Source organism: Heterodontus francisci, chromosome 5 (genome assembly GCF_036365525.1).
Source record: "Heterodontus francisci isolate sHetFra1 chromosome 5, sHetFra1.hap1, whole genome shotgun sequence".
In the NCBI taxonomy this organism is placed as follows: domain Eukaryota; kingdom Metazoa; phylum Chordata; class Chondrichthyes; order Heterodontiformes; family Heterodontidae; genus Heterodontus; species Heterodontus francisci.
The window spans coordinates 85,668,623-85,683,401 of NC_090375.1; the positions used below are offsets into that span (position 1 = coordinate 85,668,623).

The 14,779-nt window shown below is 46.8% G+C and overlaps 1 protein-coding gene across 2 annotated transcripts in view; it reads left to right on the top strand.

The window, feature by feature from the left end:
- Positions 1 to 2,609: 2,609 nt before the first annotated feature.
- Positions 2,610 to 14,779, top strand: part of LOC137369946 (N-acetyltransferase ESCO1-like) — a 77,554-nt gene continuing 65,384 nt past the window's right edge. For both annotated transcript variants that reach the window (XM_068031719.1, XM_068031720.1), the window contains exon 1: positions 2,610 to 2,819. In XM_068031719.1, coding sequence (XP_067887820.1) covers positions 2,776 to 2,819 — 44 coding nt within the window. In that variant the 5' untranslated portion in view covers positions 2,610 to 2,775. The remainder of the gene's footprint in view (positions 2,820 to 14,779) is intronic.

Consider the following 14,779-nt stretch of genomic DNA (forward strand, 5'->3'; position numbering starts at 1 on the left):
AGTGAGGAGAGAGGAGGTAAATGGGCAGGTATTACACCTCCTGCGATTGCAGGGGAAGGTGCCCTGGGACGGGGACGAGGTGGTGGGGGTAATGGAGGAGTGGACCAGGGTGTCGCGGAGGGAACGATCCCTTCGGAATGTTGACAGGGGAAGGGAGGGGAAGATGCGACTGGTAGTGGTATCACGCTGGAGGTGGCGGAAATGACGGAGGATGATCCTTTGGATATGGAGGCTGATGGGGCGAAAAGTGAGGACAAGGGGAACCCTGTCACGGTTCTGGGAGGGAGGGGAAGGGGTGAGGGTAGAGGTGCGGGGAATGGGCCGGACACAGTTGAGGGCCCTGTCAACCACAGTGGGGGGAAATCCTCGGTTGAGAAAAAAGGAGGTCATATCAGAAGAACCGTCATGGAAGGTAGCATCATCAGAGCAGGTGCGTCGGAGACGGAGAAACTGGGAGAATGGAATAGAGTCCTTACAGGAGGTAGGGTGTGAAGAAGTGTAGTCGAGGTAGCTGTGGGAGACGGTGGGCTTATAATGGATATTAGTAGACAACCTATCCCCAGAGATGGAGACAGAGAAGTCGAGGAAGGGAACTGATCTCTTGTATCTTTTATTTACTAGAATTCCTACTCTATTCCTAGGTTTCTCACCTCCCAAGATGTAAAGCACATGATTCTTTTTGTCCATCTGACCAGATTTTAACCATCTTATTTCTGCAATTACTAATAAAATAGTTTCTATCCATTACCTGTATGCAATTATTAAGCTTTCCCACCTGATATAAAGTTCTTATACTCCATAGCTAGAATTTTGCATCAGGGTGGAGGCCCTGCCCACCGCCAATAAAGTCAGGGGCAAGCCCACCTCCGCAGGGCCTGGAAACCACACCGTAATTTTACGTGGCCCAGGCCCTTAATTGGCCCTGGGCGGGACTTCCACCCCGCTAAGGAAGGAAGTCCCATCTCCAAGAGCTACCAGTCAATTAGCGGGTCAGGAGCTCTTCAGTCCCAGCAGCAATGGAGGAGGCCCCGGAACTGAGGTAAGTGTGTGGGGCCTCACCAGGACAATCAGCTGGGTCCCGGCAAGGGCTGTTGGGGGGGGGGGGGGTGTCAGTCGAGGAGGAGGAGGAGGAGGAGGAGATGCTCCAGCGGGCCGGCTTGTGCCATGGGGTGGGCCGCTCTCCAGCCCTCAAGGAGGCTGACAGGTTTTACTGGGTGGCCTCCTGAGGTGCTGAGTTGCCTCTCCGATGCTGGTAATATACCAGTGGTGGTGGGAGGAGGCCCTTAAGTGCCAATTAATTGGCCACTTAAGTGCCTTAATTGGGCTGGGGAGAGCAGGCTATTTCACACCTCCCCTGCCGCTTGTAAAATTGCATCGGGGGCAGGAACATGATGGGAATGTTACCCCCCACCTCCCATTCAATTTTATGCCCCACCTGCCTCCAGCCTGCTCCCACAGGTTCGTAGAATACCAGTCCATGTTTCAATTCTCAAGTAACGGGCTCAGAAGCTGACCTGTCTTGTGAGTTTAGTTCAACGTCATAAATTTGTTGGTTACTTCAGTGGGCAAGGGGTTCTCCTACACTGTCACTATTTACAACAGAATCAGTTATAGGGGGTCCAACCTCTTCTGTATCTCCTAGTTTTTGACTATGACTTTCTATGACTAACTATGTGAAGTCCCAGAGTCCTCACAAGTGACTGACTGCATTGCCTTACTAACCATCATGACTGTGCCCTTAGGTGAGTCACATATCTTGCTGGTCTCCACTTTTTGAGCCATTGTCCTACTAACCTGTAGGGATCTTCTGCCTCTTCCGCCAATTCCAGTTTCCATGCACATTACAAGGGATGACATCCCCACACCACACCAGACAAAGCTGATGGGCCACTCACTAGTTTTGCACGAGATCCCGGGGTCTGTTGATCTTCACAACCAGCTACCTGGAGTTATAAGTGAGAGTTAGAGAATTGTGGGACACCGGTTTCATCTACCCACACCCCTTTTGACTTGGGTGTGCAGCTTGGCAGGGAATTAAACGTGCCAGCCTTCATGAACATCTCCCATATATTTGAAACACAAACAAGAAATGCTGGAAATATTCAGCAGGTCTGGCAGCATCTATGGAGAGAGAAGCAGAGTTAACATTTCAGGTCAGTGACCCTTCATCAAAACTTCTGATTGTGTTTCAGATTTCCAGCATCTGCAGTATTTTGCTTTTATTATCACATATATTTTTATTGGCTGCACCACTTCTGATTTGTCAATATCGCCACTGGCGTGTATTTACTGCTTTCTGCTATATTTTGGCATCAATTTGCCACTGGAAGGTCACGGTGCCCAACAATCTCACTTATAAAGTTCATTGTCAAAATAGCTGGCGCACGAAATTCCTCGCAAATGTTTTAATGAAAGGCTCATGGGCCTGTCAGTTAATCCTGTTCGTCTTTCCAAAGATGTCCCCTGACCTGCTGAGTCTTTCCAGCATTTTCCGTTTCAATTTATTCTTGGCACGTGGCGCCGCGCAGCTTCCCTGTTCCCGCGAGACTCTCCCGTCACGTGGCTGAGAGCTGCCAGCCCACGCGACGGCGCATGCGCCTTGGGGAGCTGGCGTCAGCGGCATGTCTCCCGTACAGAATCAGTGCGGCCTGGAGCTGGAAGCCGGGGGATTGGTGTTAGTTCCTGCAGGCAGGGATGTGACAGGCTGATGCTTTGGGAGAAACGCAAACATTGTTTCGACGTCGTGCGTACAGTTTTGCTTTTCATCATCAGGAAATGGCAGCGCAGAAACGGAAAGCGGCCGCGAATACGGAGCGAAGGTGAGTGACCGTCACAGCTTCTCTTTGGGCGACCCGGGAACAAAGCGAGAGCCCAGGCCAGGCCTGGCCAGGGATGAGGGCAGTTTGCTGCTCGGTGTTCGTTCCATCCTAGCTCTGTGGGTGAAAGTGCCTTTTGCAGGAACAGCTGTTTACGCGGATCGGCGGCGGGTATGTTTTCCCGTCCGATGAGAGGCTGGGAACGGGCACTACCATGTTGCGGTCAGCTTCTACTTCCGTCCTCACTGTTTGATCCACATCACCTTTCTGTTAACTTGGCCTTTCCATTTAAAATGAATTACATCTTGTGTGAACGAAAAGTCTTGTGTAACCCAGGACAGATTTTGTCTTCCGATTGCACAACGTATTGAAATAAGTGGATGCCATAAATATTAATATCTCCATCCACTAGTCATGTTGAAATGTTCTGCACATGTTTAATAAACAGGTTTCTGAGCATAGTGATGCTATGAGAAACACTGGTATTTAGATTGTAAGGTAAAGTGACTCATAGCAAAATTTCAACTGATTGGGGTACAATGTTGAATCAGGAATCATGGCTTAAAGGAGGACAGGAATGGTAGTTCAACGTTCCTGGTTATAGGGTTTTAAGATGGGTTAGAGAAGGGGATTAAAAAGAGGTGGGAGGGTGCAATATTGCTAAAGTAAACCACAACAATGAGGAGAGATGATATAGTATGGCTACAGCACAGAAGGTGGCCATTTGGCCTGTTGTCAGTGCTGGTTCTCTCTTCAAGAGCAACTCAGCTTGTCCCACTCCCTGTAGCCTTGCAATTTTTTTCTGTTCAGATAATTATTCAATTCTTTCTTGAAAGCCACAATTCAATTGCCTGCACCACATTCTCAGACAGTACATTCCAAATCCTAACAACTTGCTGCAAAAAAAACACTTTGTCATGTTGCCTTTGGTTCTTTTGCCAATCATAAATTGGTGGCCCTTGCTTCTTAAACTGTTTCCATTGGTATAAGGGTTATCATTATCTACTCAGTTCAAACCCCTCATGATTTTCAATACTTCTATTAAACCTCTTATCAATCTTCTGTAAAGAGAATAGCCCCAGCTTCTACAATCTATCTATGTAACTGAAGTATCTTATTCCTGGAAGTGGATAAACAGTCCTGGGCATGTGATACTGACCAGATGTTCACAGGTTTAATTCCTGGTCAGTATTGCATGACTCGTCGTCCACCTGGGTTGTGGAGTTCTACTTGTCCTGGTGCGGCCATTGTGTGAGCTATGCGCCCATCTGGAAGGCACTGGCCAGTGAAAGGCGGCCCGAGTACCCATGAGGCTGTCGTTGAGGTTCAGGGCCTCAATCCGGCCTCTGTCACCCTTCCGCCGGCACAGCTGGGAGCCGGGAAAGAAGCTCCACCGTAAGCTGGATGGTGACCACAAGCTCAGCGTCAGCCTGGAGGATGCTGATATCGAGCAGGCTGTGGGCTGGCCCGCTCACCAGGGTTGTGACCCCTGCCAGATGCCTCCGCCGCGCCCCCCCCCCCCCCAGCACCCATCCCTGCACCCCCTCCTCCCTTGCATGCCTTTCACCCCTGCACCCCCTTCCCTTCCCTGCTGCACTCCCCCCTTCCCAGCTCCCCCTCGCACCTCTTCTCTCCTCTCTCTTTCCCCCCCCCCCCCCACCCCGTACCCACTTCTGTCTCCCTCCATGAAATTGCACAGCTTACTTGTTAGCTCCTATCCCTGAGCAGGGGCCCTAACAACCCCGCTGCCTTGTGGGCATCTCAGGAGAGACCAAGGCTAAGGGGCCCCACTAGGAAAGCCGAGAGGGGGGTTTTGACGCTTGGGCAACTCACAACCTCCATACATCCACCCAGGCATGTGCCACGGAGAGGTCACTCCATAGTCGCCTCACAGCGACCAAAACAACACGGAAAGCAGCAGTTACGGATCATAAGTCCAGCTCAATTGACGTAGAGATTGGGTGCCACGGGTTGCCTTTGTCGGTGGGAGAGGTCATTGCATCTCACTGAACAGCTGCCGCCCGCCTCAAACTGTGCAGCCCCTGGTCAGTAAGGTTCTGTCCCGCCACAGTCCACCTGCTTCAATGGGTGCTTGGAGCTCAGGGTCATTGCCCAACAAGTGGACTGTAACGCTGCACCAAACAGCACGACAAAAAAAGGAAAGAAGGTACCAGCCCTTCGTCTTGCAAGCTGCAACGTCAGAACTATGTGTCCTGGCCTGTTGGAAGACCTTACACAAATCAACGATTCTCGGAAGACTGCCATCATTAACAATGAGCTCAGTAGACTCAATCTGGACATTGCAGCACTTCAGGAGACACGCCTCCCTGCGAGCGGATCTCTAAGAGAGCAAGACTACACCTTCTGGCAGGGTAGGGTTCCTGAAGAACCAAGACAGCATGGAGTGGGCTTGGCCATCAGAAACTCTTTGCTCAGCATGATAGAGCCACCTTCAAATGGCTCGGAACGCATACTCTCCATCCGACTGCTCACCGCCTCTGGTCCAGTACACCTACTCAGCATCTATGCTCCAACATTCTGCATTCCACCTGAAGTTAAAGACCAGTTCTACGAGGAACTCCATTATATCATTAGTAGCATCCCTAATACTGAACATTTGTTCCTGCTGGGGGACTTTAACGCCAGGGTTGGGGCTGACCATGACTCATGGCCCTCCTTGGGCGCTATAGTATTGGAAGGATGAATGAAAATGGACAGAGACTGAGGTTTCATTGAGGCACCCAAGATCACATCGTTGGCACCAGCTGGACCAGTGGTTAGCACCGCAGCCTCACAGCTCCAGCGACCCGGGTTCAATTCTGGGTACTGCCTGTGTGGAGTTTGCAAGTTCTCCCTGTGTCTGCGTGGGTTTCCTCCGGGTGCTCCGGTTTCCTCCCACATACCAAAGACTTGCAGGTTGATAGGTTAATTGGCCATTATAAATTGCCCCTAGTATAGGTAGGTGGTAGGGAAATATAGGGACAGGTGGGGATGTGGTAGGAATATGGGATTAGTGTAGGATTAGTATAAATGGGTGATTGATGGTCGGCACAGACTCGGTGGGCCGAAGGGCCTGTTTCAGTGCTGTATCTCTAAAACTAAAAAAAACTAAAACTCATCGTCACAAGGCGAGCCTCTATAAACAGTGTCCAAATCACACGCAGCTTCCACAGTGCGGACTGCGACACCGACCACTCCCTGGTGTGCAGTAAAGTTAGACTCAAACCAAAGAAGCTACATCACTCCAAGCAGAACTCTGCTTCTCTCTCCACAGATGCTGCCAGACTTGCTGAGTGTTTCCAGCGTTTCTTTGTTTTTATTTTATAACAGAATTTCTTATCCACAGCTGTTACATAAGTTTCTAAATTCACTTGGAAAAAGCCCTTCAAAATATTCCTACAGGGGATGCAGAGACCAAGTGGGCCCACATCAGAGACGCCATCTATGACTCAGCAATGATCACCTATGGCAGACGTGAGATGCAGATTGGTTTCAATCTCACTTTTTGAAGAGCTGGCACCTGTCATAGCCGCTAAGCGCATTGCACTGCTGAACTACAAGAAAGCCCCCAGCGAGTTAACATCCGTAGCACTTAAAGTAGCCAGCAGTGCTGCACAAAGAACAGCCAGGCGCTGTGCAAATGATTACTGGCAACACCTATGAAGTCGTATTCAGCTGGCCTCCGACACCGGAAACATCAGAGGAATGTATAATGGCAATAAGAGAGCTTTTGGGCCAACCATCAGGAAGATTGCCCCCCTCAAGTCTAAATCAGGGGACACGATCACTGACCAATGCAAGCAAATGGACCGTTGGGTGGAGCACTACCTAGAACTGTACTCCAGGGAAAATGTCACTGAGACCACCCTAATTGCAGCCCAGTCTCTGCCTGTCATGGATGAACTGGACGGACAGCCAACAAAATCGGAACTCGGTGATGCCATTGATTCTCTAGCCAGTGGAAAAGCCCCTGGAAAGGACAGCATTACCCCTGAAATAATCAAGAGTGCCAAGCCTGCTATACTCTCAGCACTCCATGAACTGCTTTGCCTGTTCTGGGATGAGGGAGCAGTACCACAGGACGTGCGCGATGCCAATATCATCACCCTCTATAAGAACAAGGGTGACCGCGGTGACTGCAACAACTACCATGGAATCTCCCTGCTCAGCATAGTGGGGAAAGTCTTCGCTCAAGTCGTTTTAAACAGACTCCAGAAGCTGGCTGAGCTTGTCTACCCTGAGGCACAGTGTGGCTTTCGAGCAGAGAGATCCACCATTGACACGCTGTTCTCCCTTCGCCAGCTACAGGAGAAATGCCGCGAACAACAGATGCCCCTCTACGTTGCTTTCATAGATCTCACCAAAGCCTTTGACCTCGTCAGCAGACGTGGTCTCTTCAGAATACTAGCAAAGATCGGATGTCCACTAAAGCTACTAAGTATCATCACCTCATTCCATGACAATATGAAAGGCACAATTCAGCATAGCGGTGCCTCATCAGACCCCTTTCCTATCCTGAGTGGCTTGAAACAGGGCTGTTTTCGCGCACCTACACTGTTTGGGATCATCTTCTCCCTGCTGCTCTCACATGCATTCAAGTCTTCAGAGGAAAGAATTTTGCTCCACACAAGATCAGATGGCAGGTTGTTCAACCTTTCCCGTCTAAGAGCGAAGACGAAAGTACGGAAGGTCCTCATCAGGGAACTCCTCTTTGACGATGCTGCATTAACAGCCCACATAGAGTTTCTGCAGAAATTCATCGACAGGATTACGCTGCCTGCAACGAATTTTGCATAACCATCAGCCTCAAGAAAATGAACCTCATGGGACAGGACGTCAGAAATGCTCCATCCATCAATATCGGCGACCACGCTCTGGAAGTGGTTCAAGAGTTCACCTACCTAGGCTCAACTATCACCTGTAACCTGTCTCTCGTTGCAGAAATCAACAAGCGCATGGGAAAGGCGTCCGCTGCTATGTCCAGACTGGCCAAGAGAGTGTGGGAAAATGGCGCACTGACACGGAACACAAAAGTCTGAGTGTATCAAGCCTGTGTCCTCAGTACCTTGCTCTATGGCAGCGAGGCCTGGACAATGTATGTCAGCCAAGAGCGACGTCTCAATTCATTCCATCTTCGCTGCCTCCGGAGAATCCTTGGCATCAGGTGGCAGGACTGTATCTCCAATGCAGAAGTCCTCGAGGCGGCCAACATCCCCAGCATACGCACCCTACTGAGCTAGCGGCGCTTGAGATGGTTTGGCTATGTGAGCCACATGGAAGATGGCAAGATTCCCAAGGATACATTGTACAGCGAGCTTGTCACTGGTATCAGGCCCACCAGCTGTCAATGTCTCCGCTTTAAAGACATCTGCAAACGTGACATGAAGTCCTGTGACATTGACCACAAGTCATGGGAGTCAGTTGCCAGTGATCACCAGAGCTGGTGGACAGCCATAAAGACGGGGCTAAAGAGTGGCGAGTCGAAGAGACTTAGCAGTGGGCAGGAAAAAAGACAGAAGCGCAAGAGAGAGCTAACTGCGTAACAGCCCTAACAACCAATTTTATCTGCAGCACCTGTGGAAGAGTCTGTCACTCTAGAATTGGCCTTTATAGCCACTCCAGTCACTGCTTCACAAACCACTGACCACCTCCAGGCGTTTACCCATTGTTTCTTGAGACAAGGAGGCCAAAAAAGAAGATTGTAACAGTTTTGTTTTAAACACTGTGTTTTGAGCTCCCCCTTTTGTGAATCCTTGTTCACTGCTTTCCAATTATTATAAAGCAAACAAATGAGCGTAAACAGGTTTACTTTTTTTTAAAGAAGGAAAGTGACATTTATTAAACCTTAAACTCTAATATGGTTAATGCCTACGGATATAGGACGCCCCCACGCTGGCATGCACATGTGATACACACATGCAACTAGGGACAGAAAAGAGAAGAAAAATAAAGTGGAGAGGTTTGAGGCAGCCTCCAAGAGGGGGTTTCTTGTTACTGTTTCTGTGTTTCCAACTCGCCATTGAGTCCTTGAGTGTAGACTGCTCTTATTTTTCGTTGGGGCCCAGTATTCTTTACTAGGAGACTTTTCTCTCTCGGGGTTCATATGTCTTCAATGGTTTCCGAAGCTGATGAGAGCAGATAGGAGAGAGGTGTTCTCCGTCCAGGAGAAAAGTGCTTTCTGACTTCTTTCCCTGTTGGAAGTTCAAATTCAAAAAAAACTGCACAGTCAGTCATGTCACTAAAACTGGTCTGAACACTTCTGTGTATTGGGGAAGCAATGACTGGATCCCCATTGTTCCAACACTGTCAGTTACTATGCACGTGTCTTTCCATTTAGGGGCTTGCAATTTTAAGTTCTAATGTTCATGTGGCAAAATAATGTGTGTCTCAGTCTTGGCAGGGGGCTTGCTTGACACTGCCACATCCAGGGTAATGAATGCGATGTAAGGAAAAAATGGCACATTTCATTACAGGGTTTGAGAGAAATATAAGATACAGAAAGAAAAACCATGCATTTCTCTCATTCATTTCCATTCATTCACTAATCATAAAGCCTATTAAAAATGGTCTTCTCTGGGTGCCAGGACTGTTTTAAGTTCCCCTTTTTTATCCTCAAGAGAGTAGTTGTGGGCGGGTCTATCCTGAACTCTGTCATGCAAAGACTTTTGACTTCAGGGGATGGGTGATTCTCTTTTTCCTCTGACTATGGGAGAGGAGTCTTTGTTACTCTCCCCTTTGTTCTCTGGGACACTCTACCTGCAGGTATTTGTGCAGACTTGGCTGCACTCTTCTGTGGCACTTATACGAGGTGAGGCATCACCCTCATGGTTTCTGTGCCCCCTAGTGGTCTGTCTTTGTCTCTGCAGGTTCCTGTAAATGCTGTTAGCACATCTGGTGGGGTGCTTCTAGAGTCTGCATTTACATAGGAGGATGTGGGGTCTAAGTTCACATTTCTCGGGGCTGGTTGACTAGACAGTAGTGGTTTTCATCCGGGGTTCCTCCCAGACTTCCTTTAACCTGCCCTCTTGGTCTCTTTTTCCCCTTTGCCAGCCGTGTGCTTGCTTGTCCCCTTTTGTTCTCGGCAGGGGTCACTTCCAGTTCCCCAGCTCTCTGTTGGAGTGTCCTCCTAACACCGGTACAGGACTTAGGGGTGCAGGTTTCACTGTAGGTTTCCCTTCAACCAGGCACATGTTGCAACTCCTGCAGTAATCCACCACATCGTTGTGGAGTTTGGCCAGTCAATCTGCTGTCTTATGTGGGCGTTGGTCTTTTGTATGCCGGCATGTACAACCACTGTAGTCTCGTGCGCCTTCTTAATATTTCTCCCCGGTACCTCTGGCACCACCAACTGGTGAACTACTGTCCACTCCTTGCCCTCAGGTCTGTGAGCAGAACTCCATTTCCTCATCAGTACCTCACTCTTTAAAGAGTAGCAATCAGGGACCCCCTCTGCTTCAGTTTCAGACTGGGCAGCCTGTGCTAACGCCCGCAATACTGGATCGGCTTGCTGAGCCTCCGCGAGGGAAAATTTATTTATTTCATTCCCTGGATCTCCTAACTTTTTAAAGAAAGTCTCTGACAGACAGACCTCATAGTCATTTGCCTGCAGTGCTAATCCAGTCTCCTCTGGGGGAGCTGATTTGATCATGGCTTGATCCACTACACATTCAGCGACTCTACATCAAACCAGCAAGAAGCTGCAGCGCATGCACAAGACGTCACAGTGACGTCACTCGCTCGCTGCGCAGACTCAGTTTTGTTCCAAACTCCCAGTTCAGGTAAGTTTTTTTTTTTAATACTTATCAGCAGAGCACTTACTGTGTGTGTCCGGCCTGACCCGAACCCGACACGTCATCGGGTCCCGGCGGGTTCGGGTCGGCTAGCAGGCCTCTAAGCTAGATGGGTAGAAGGGATATGAGTGGGAGAGCACCTAAGTGGTGGTGATCAAAATTCAGTTAGGTTTAGTGTAGTTAAAAGATACAGCAAGTGTAAGAGTTTAAAATTGGGGGAAGGCCAATTTTACTTTTAAAAAAAATTTGCTTTTATATCGCGCCTTTCATGACCACTGGATGTTTCAACGCCTTTTGCAGCCAACAAAGTACTTTTTAAGCGTCGTCACTGTTGTAATACAGGTAAAGTGACCATCAGTATGCGAACAGCAAACTCCTACAAACAGCAATGTGATAATGACCAGATAATCTGTTTTTGTGATGTTGATTGAGGGATAAATATTGGCCAGAACATCAGGGATAACTCCCCTGCTCTTCTTTGAAATAGTGCCATAGGATCTTTTACATCCGCCCGAGCAAGCAGATGGGGTTTTGGTTTAACGGCTCATCTGAAAGGTGGCACCTCCGACAGTGCAGTGTCACTTTGATTTTTGTGCTCAAGCCCTGGAGTGGGACTTGAACCCGTAATCTTGTGACTCAGAGGCGAGAGTGCTACCCACTGAACCACAGCTGACACTAAGTTGAGATGTGATTTGGCAAAAGTGGACTGGAAACAGCTACTTGAAGGTAAATCAGTGTCAGAGCAATGGAAGATATTCAAGGTGGAGATCGAAAGGGTTCAGAAGAAATAAGTTTCCAGAAAGAAAAAGAATGAGACTCCCAAATCTAGACCCTCACCATGGATGTCAGAGCTTACAGCGTAGGATAAGGCAAAAAAGGGAAGCTTTTGTCAGATGCCAAGAGCTCAATACTGCAGAAAGCCTGGAGAAGTATAAAAAGTGCAGGAGTGAAGTTAAAAAGGAAATTTAGAAAGTAAAGAGAGGAAGCGAAAAATATTAGCAAGTAAATTCAGGAAACACCCAAAGATGTTTTATAAATACATAAAGAGCAAGAGGATAACTAAGGAAAGAGTAGTGCTGATAAGTGAACAAAAAGGTAACTTTCATGCGGAAGCGTAAAACATGGGCATGGTTCTTAATGAATACTTTGCATCCCCCTTCACTAAAGAAGGGGGCAATGCAGACATTGTAGTTCAAAAGGAGTGTGCAATATTGTATGGTATAAACATAGTGAGAGGGGAAATATTAAGGAGATTTGAACCTTTTGAAAGTAGATAAATCGCCAAGCCTGGATGAAATGTATCCCAGGCTGCTAAGAGAAGCAAGGGGGGAAATAGTGGTGGCTCTACCATCACTTTCCAATCCTTTCTGGCTACGGATCTGGTGCTGAAGGACTGCTAACATTATACCGCTTTATAAAGAGGGGTAGACCAAGTAATTAAAGACCAAAGCCTAACTGTCGTGGTGGGCAAATTGTGGGAAAAATTACTGAATGATGGTATAAATCGTCATTTAGAAAGGCACAGTTTGGTCAAGGATTTGGTGTGGATTTGTTAAGGGAAGCTCGTGTCTGACTAATTTGAGTTTTTTGAGAAGTTAACAAGGAGTGTCAACGAGGATAGAGCATTTGATTATAGTCAACTTGCATTTTAGGAAGGCTGTTGACAAGGTCCCCATGGCAAACTGGTCAGAAAAGTAAAAGCCTGTGGGATCTAAAGGCAAGTGGCAAGTTGGATCCAGATTCGCTCAGTGACAGAGAAGAGGGTAATGGTCGACTGTTGTTTTTGTGGCTGATCAGGTGGGCAGAAAAGTAGCAAATGAATTCAATCCAGAAAAGTGTGAGGTAATGCATTTGAGAGTGTAAACAAGGCAAGGGAATACACAATAAATGACAGGATACTGAGAAGTATAAAGCAATAAATAAGTTTGGAGTGCATGTCCACAGATCCCTGAAGGAAGCAGGACAAGTAGATAAGGTGGTTAAGAGGGTAAACAGAATGCTTTATCAGTATATTAATACAGGAGTAGGGAGGTTATGCTAGATCTGTATAAAACACTAGTTAAACCACACCTCGTGTACTGCATACAATTTTGGTCACCGCATTGCAGGAAAGATGTGATCGCACTAGAAATGGTATGCAGGAAATTTGAAGATGTTGCCAGGGATGGAGAATTTTGGCTATGAGGAAAGATTGGATAGGCTAGGATTGTTTTCTTTGGAACAGAGGCGGCCGAAGGGAGTGTTATTTGAGGTATACAAAATTGAGGGGCCTAGCTAGAGTGGATAGGAAGTATCTATTTCCTTTAGCAGAGAAGTCAATAACCAGAGGGCATTAATTTAAAGTAATTGGCAGAAGGATTAGAGCAGAGGTGGTGGGTTTCTGGAACACAATCCCTGAAAGGATGGTCGAGGCAGAAACCCTCATTGCATTTAAATAATACTTCGGATATCCATTTGAGGTGTTTAAACTAAGGGGCTACGGACCAAGATCTAGAAAGTGGGATTAGGTTAAATCGCTCTTTTAGCCAGCGCAGACATGATGGCCTATGCCATAAATTCTCTATGTTTTTATCGTTTTGTATAAAATTTGCACAAATATTAACTCCTTTTTTCTCTGTTAATTACAGAAATATATGTGTGTGCGTGCATGCGCAGACAATTCTCCAGCTCACCATCCAGTGATAAAGCTGTTTGTGTATTCACAGCAACTTGATGCAGGCGACTTCCCTTCACTTAGACTTTTGCCATGTAGTGTTACCATTTTCACTTTCATAACCCCTCAGTATCTGAAATTGCCTGGAGTGCAATTCAGCTGCAGTAACTTTCAGTCCAAATTAATTTTAAAAAGTGTGATTACTGCTTGCTTGGGAGGGCACTACCGCAATGTAATGCTTTCAGCTCTGAATTGGGGAATGTGCACTCCTTGTCTGCGATTACCCTGCATTTTTCGTGCCAAACTACTGAGATGACGAATGATCAGGCAGTGTAGATTTGAAAAGTGACAATCTGTTTGTCGGGTTCTTGGGTATGAAGTAAGGTGGATGCTGAAATTTTTCCTTTTCAAGATGTTCAATAGATTGCCTTGCACTGTACTCGAGACAAATCAAGGATACTAAACACTAATTATAAAACAGGAACTCTAGACAGAAAAATGAAAACGTAAGATTTTCACTTTTTCTTTGTCATCCTGCTTATTTTGATTTTGAAATCTTATTCCTCCTAATTATTTGAATAAGCTAAGGAATTTTGTTGCCACCCATGGATTGGTAGAGGTGGTCTGGTTCTGAGTCACACAGACCACAAAGGTTGCTAGTTGTATCTTGTAATGAATTAGCTGATCTCTGCTGATGTTTCAGTGGTGTCCTAGAATTGGCTCTTAATGATCCTAGGTTAAAGAAGAAATAATAGACCCAAGCTCACATTTGTGACTGATATTCAGTTGTGGAAAGTGTGCATGTGTGAATGCCAAGCAACAACAGCATAGGAACTCAAGAGCTGCCCCACGTTTTAAAATAGTTGGCTGATGCTTGTAGCCTGCTTGCGCACAGAGTGGTTATTTGGTTGAAATAGTCAGCTACCAGTTTAAGTGCAGTTGTGTCCCATGAGGCACAACCTTCAGGAAAGGAGGGGAGAAATCTGGGGTGGGAAAGTTGATTATAGCTCTGTCAATTATTACAATTTGAGTCATAATATAGCATGTCAACTTGGGAGGAGTAATTAACTTAAGATTTTAAAATTTACTGTGCATTACTAGTGTGAGATCATGTTTTGGCCTTCAGTGGCAAACTTCTGAATTCAGTCATGTTAGACTGTCATTTGCCATTGGCATAGTCTAAAAGGTGCAGTAGTATTGCCAAATTTTAGTATACTTTGTATTTATAATAGCCAGAGTCTTTTATCATTGTGGTGTACATCTCATTGATATTTTTATTCTGATTTAATTGAAGATTTCTAACTTTAATAAATCCTTTCACCCTTGATTTGTTTTGTAGCAATTGGGGATCTTTAGTTCTATTCTTTAAGTTGGTCTACTTCTAGATATCTCATGTTTGTGCAGTGAATCCTCCGCATGCTCGGTTTTTGTTCTTCATTACACCATTGTAGGCAAGTGTGTTCCCGTTGTTAAACTCTTGGAATTTCAAAGAAGCAGAGGTGTTGGTAGGAAGTAACTAG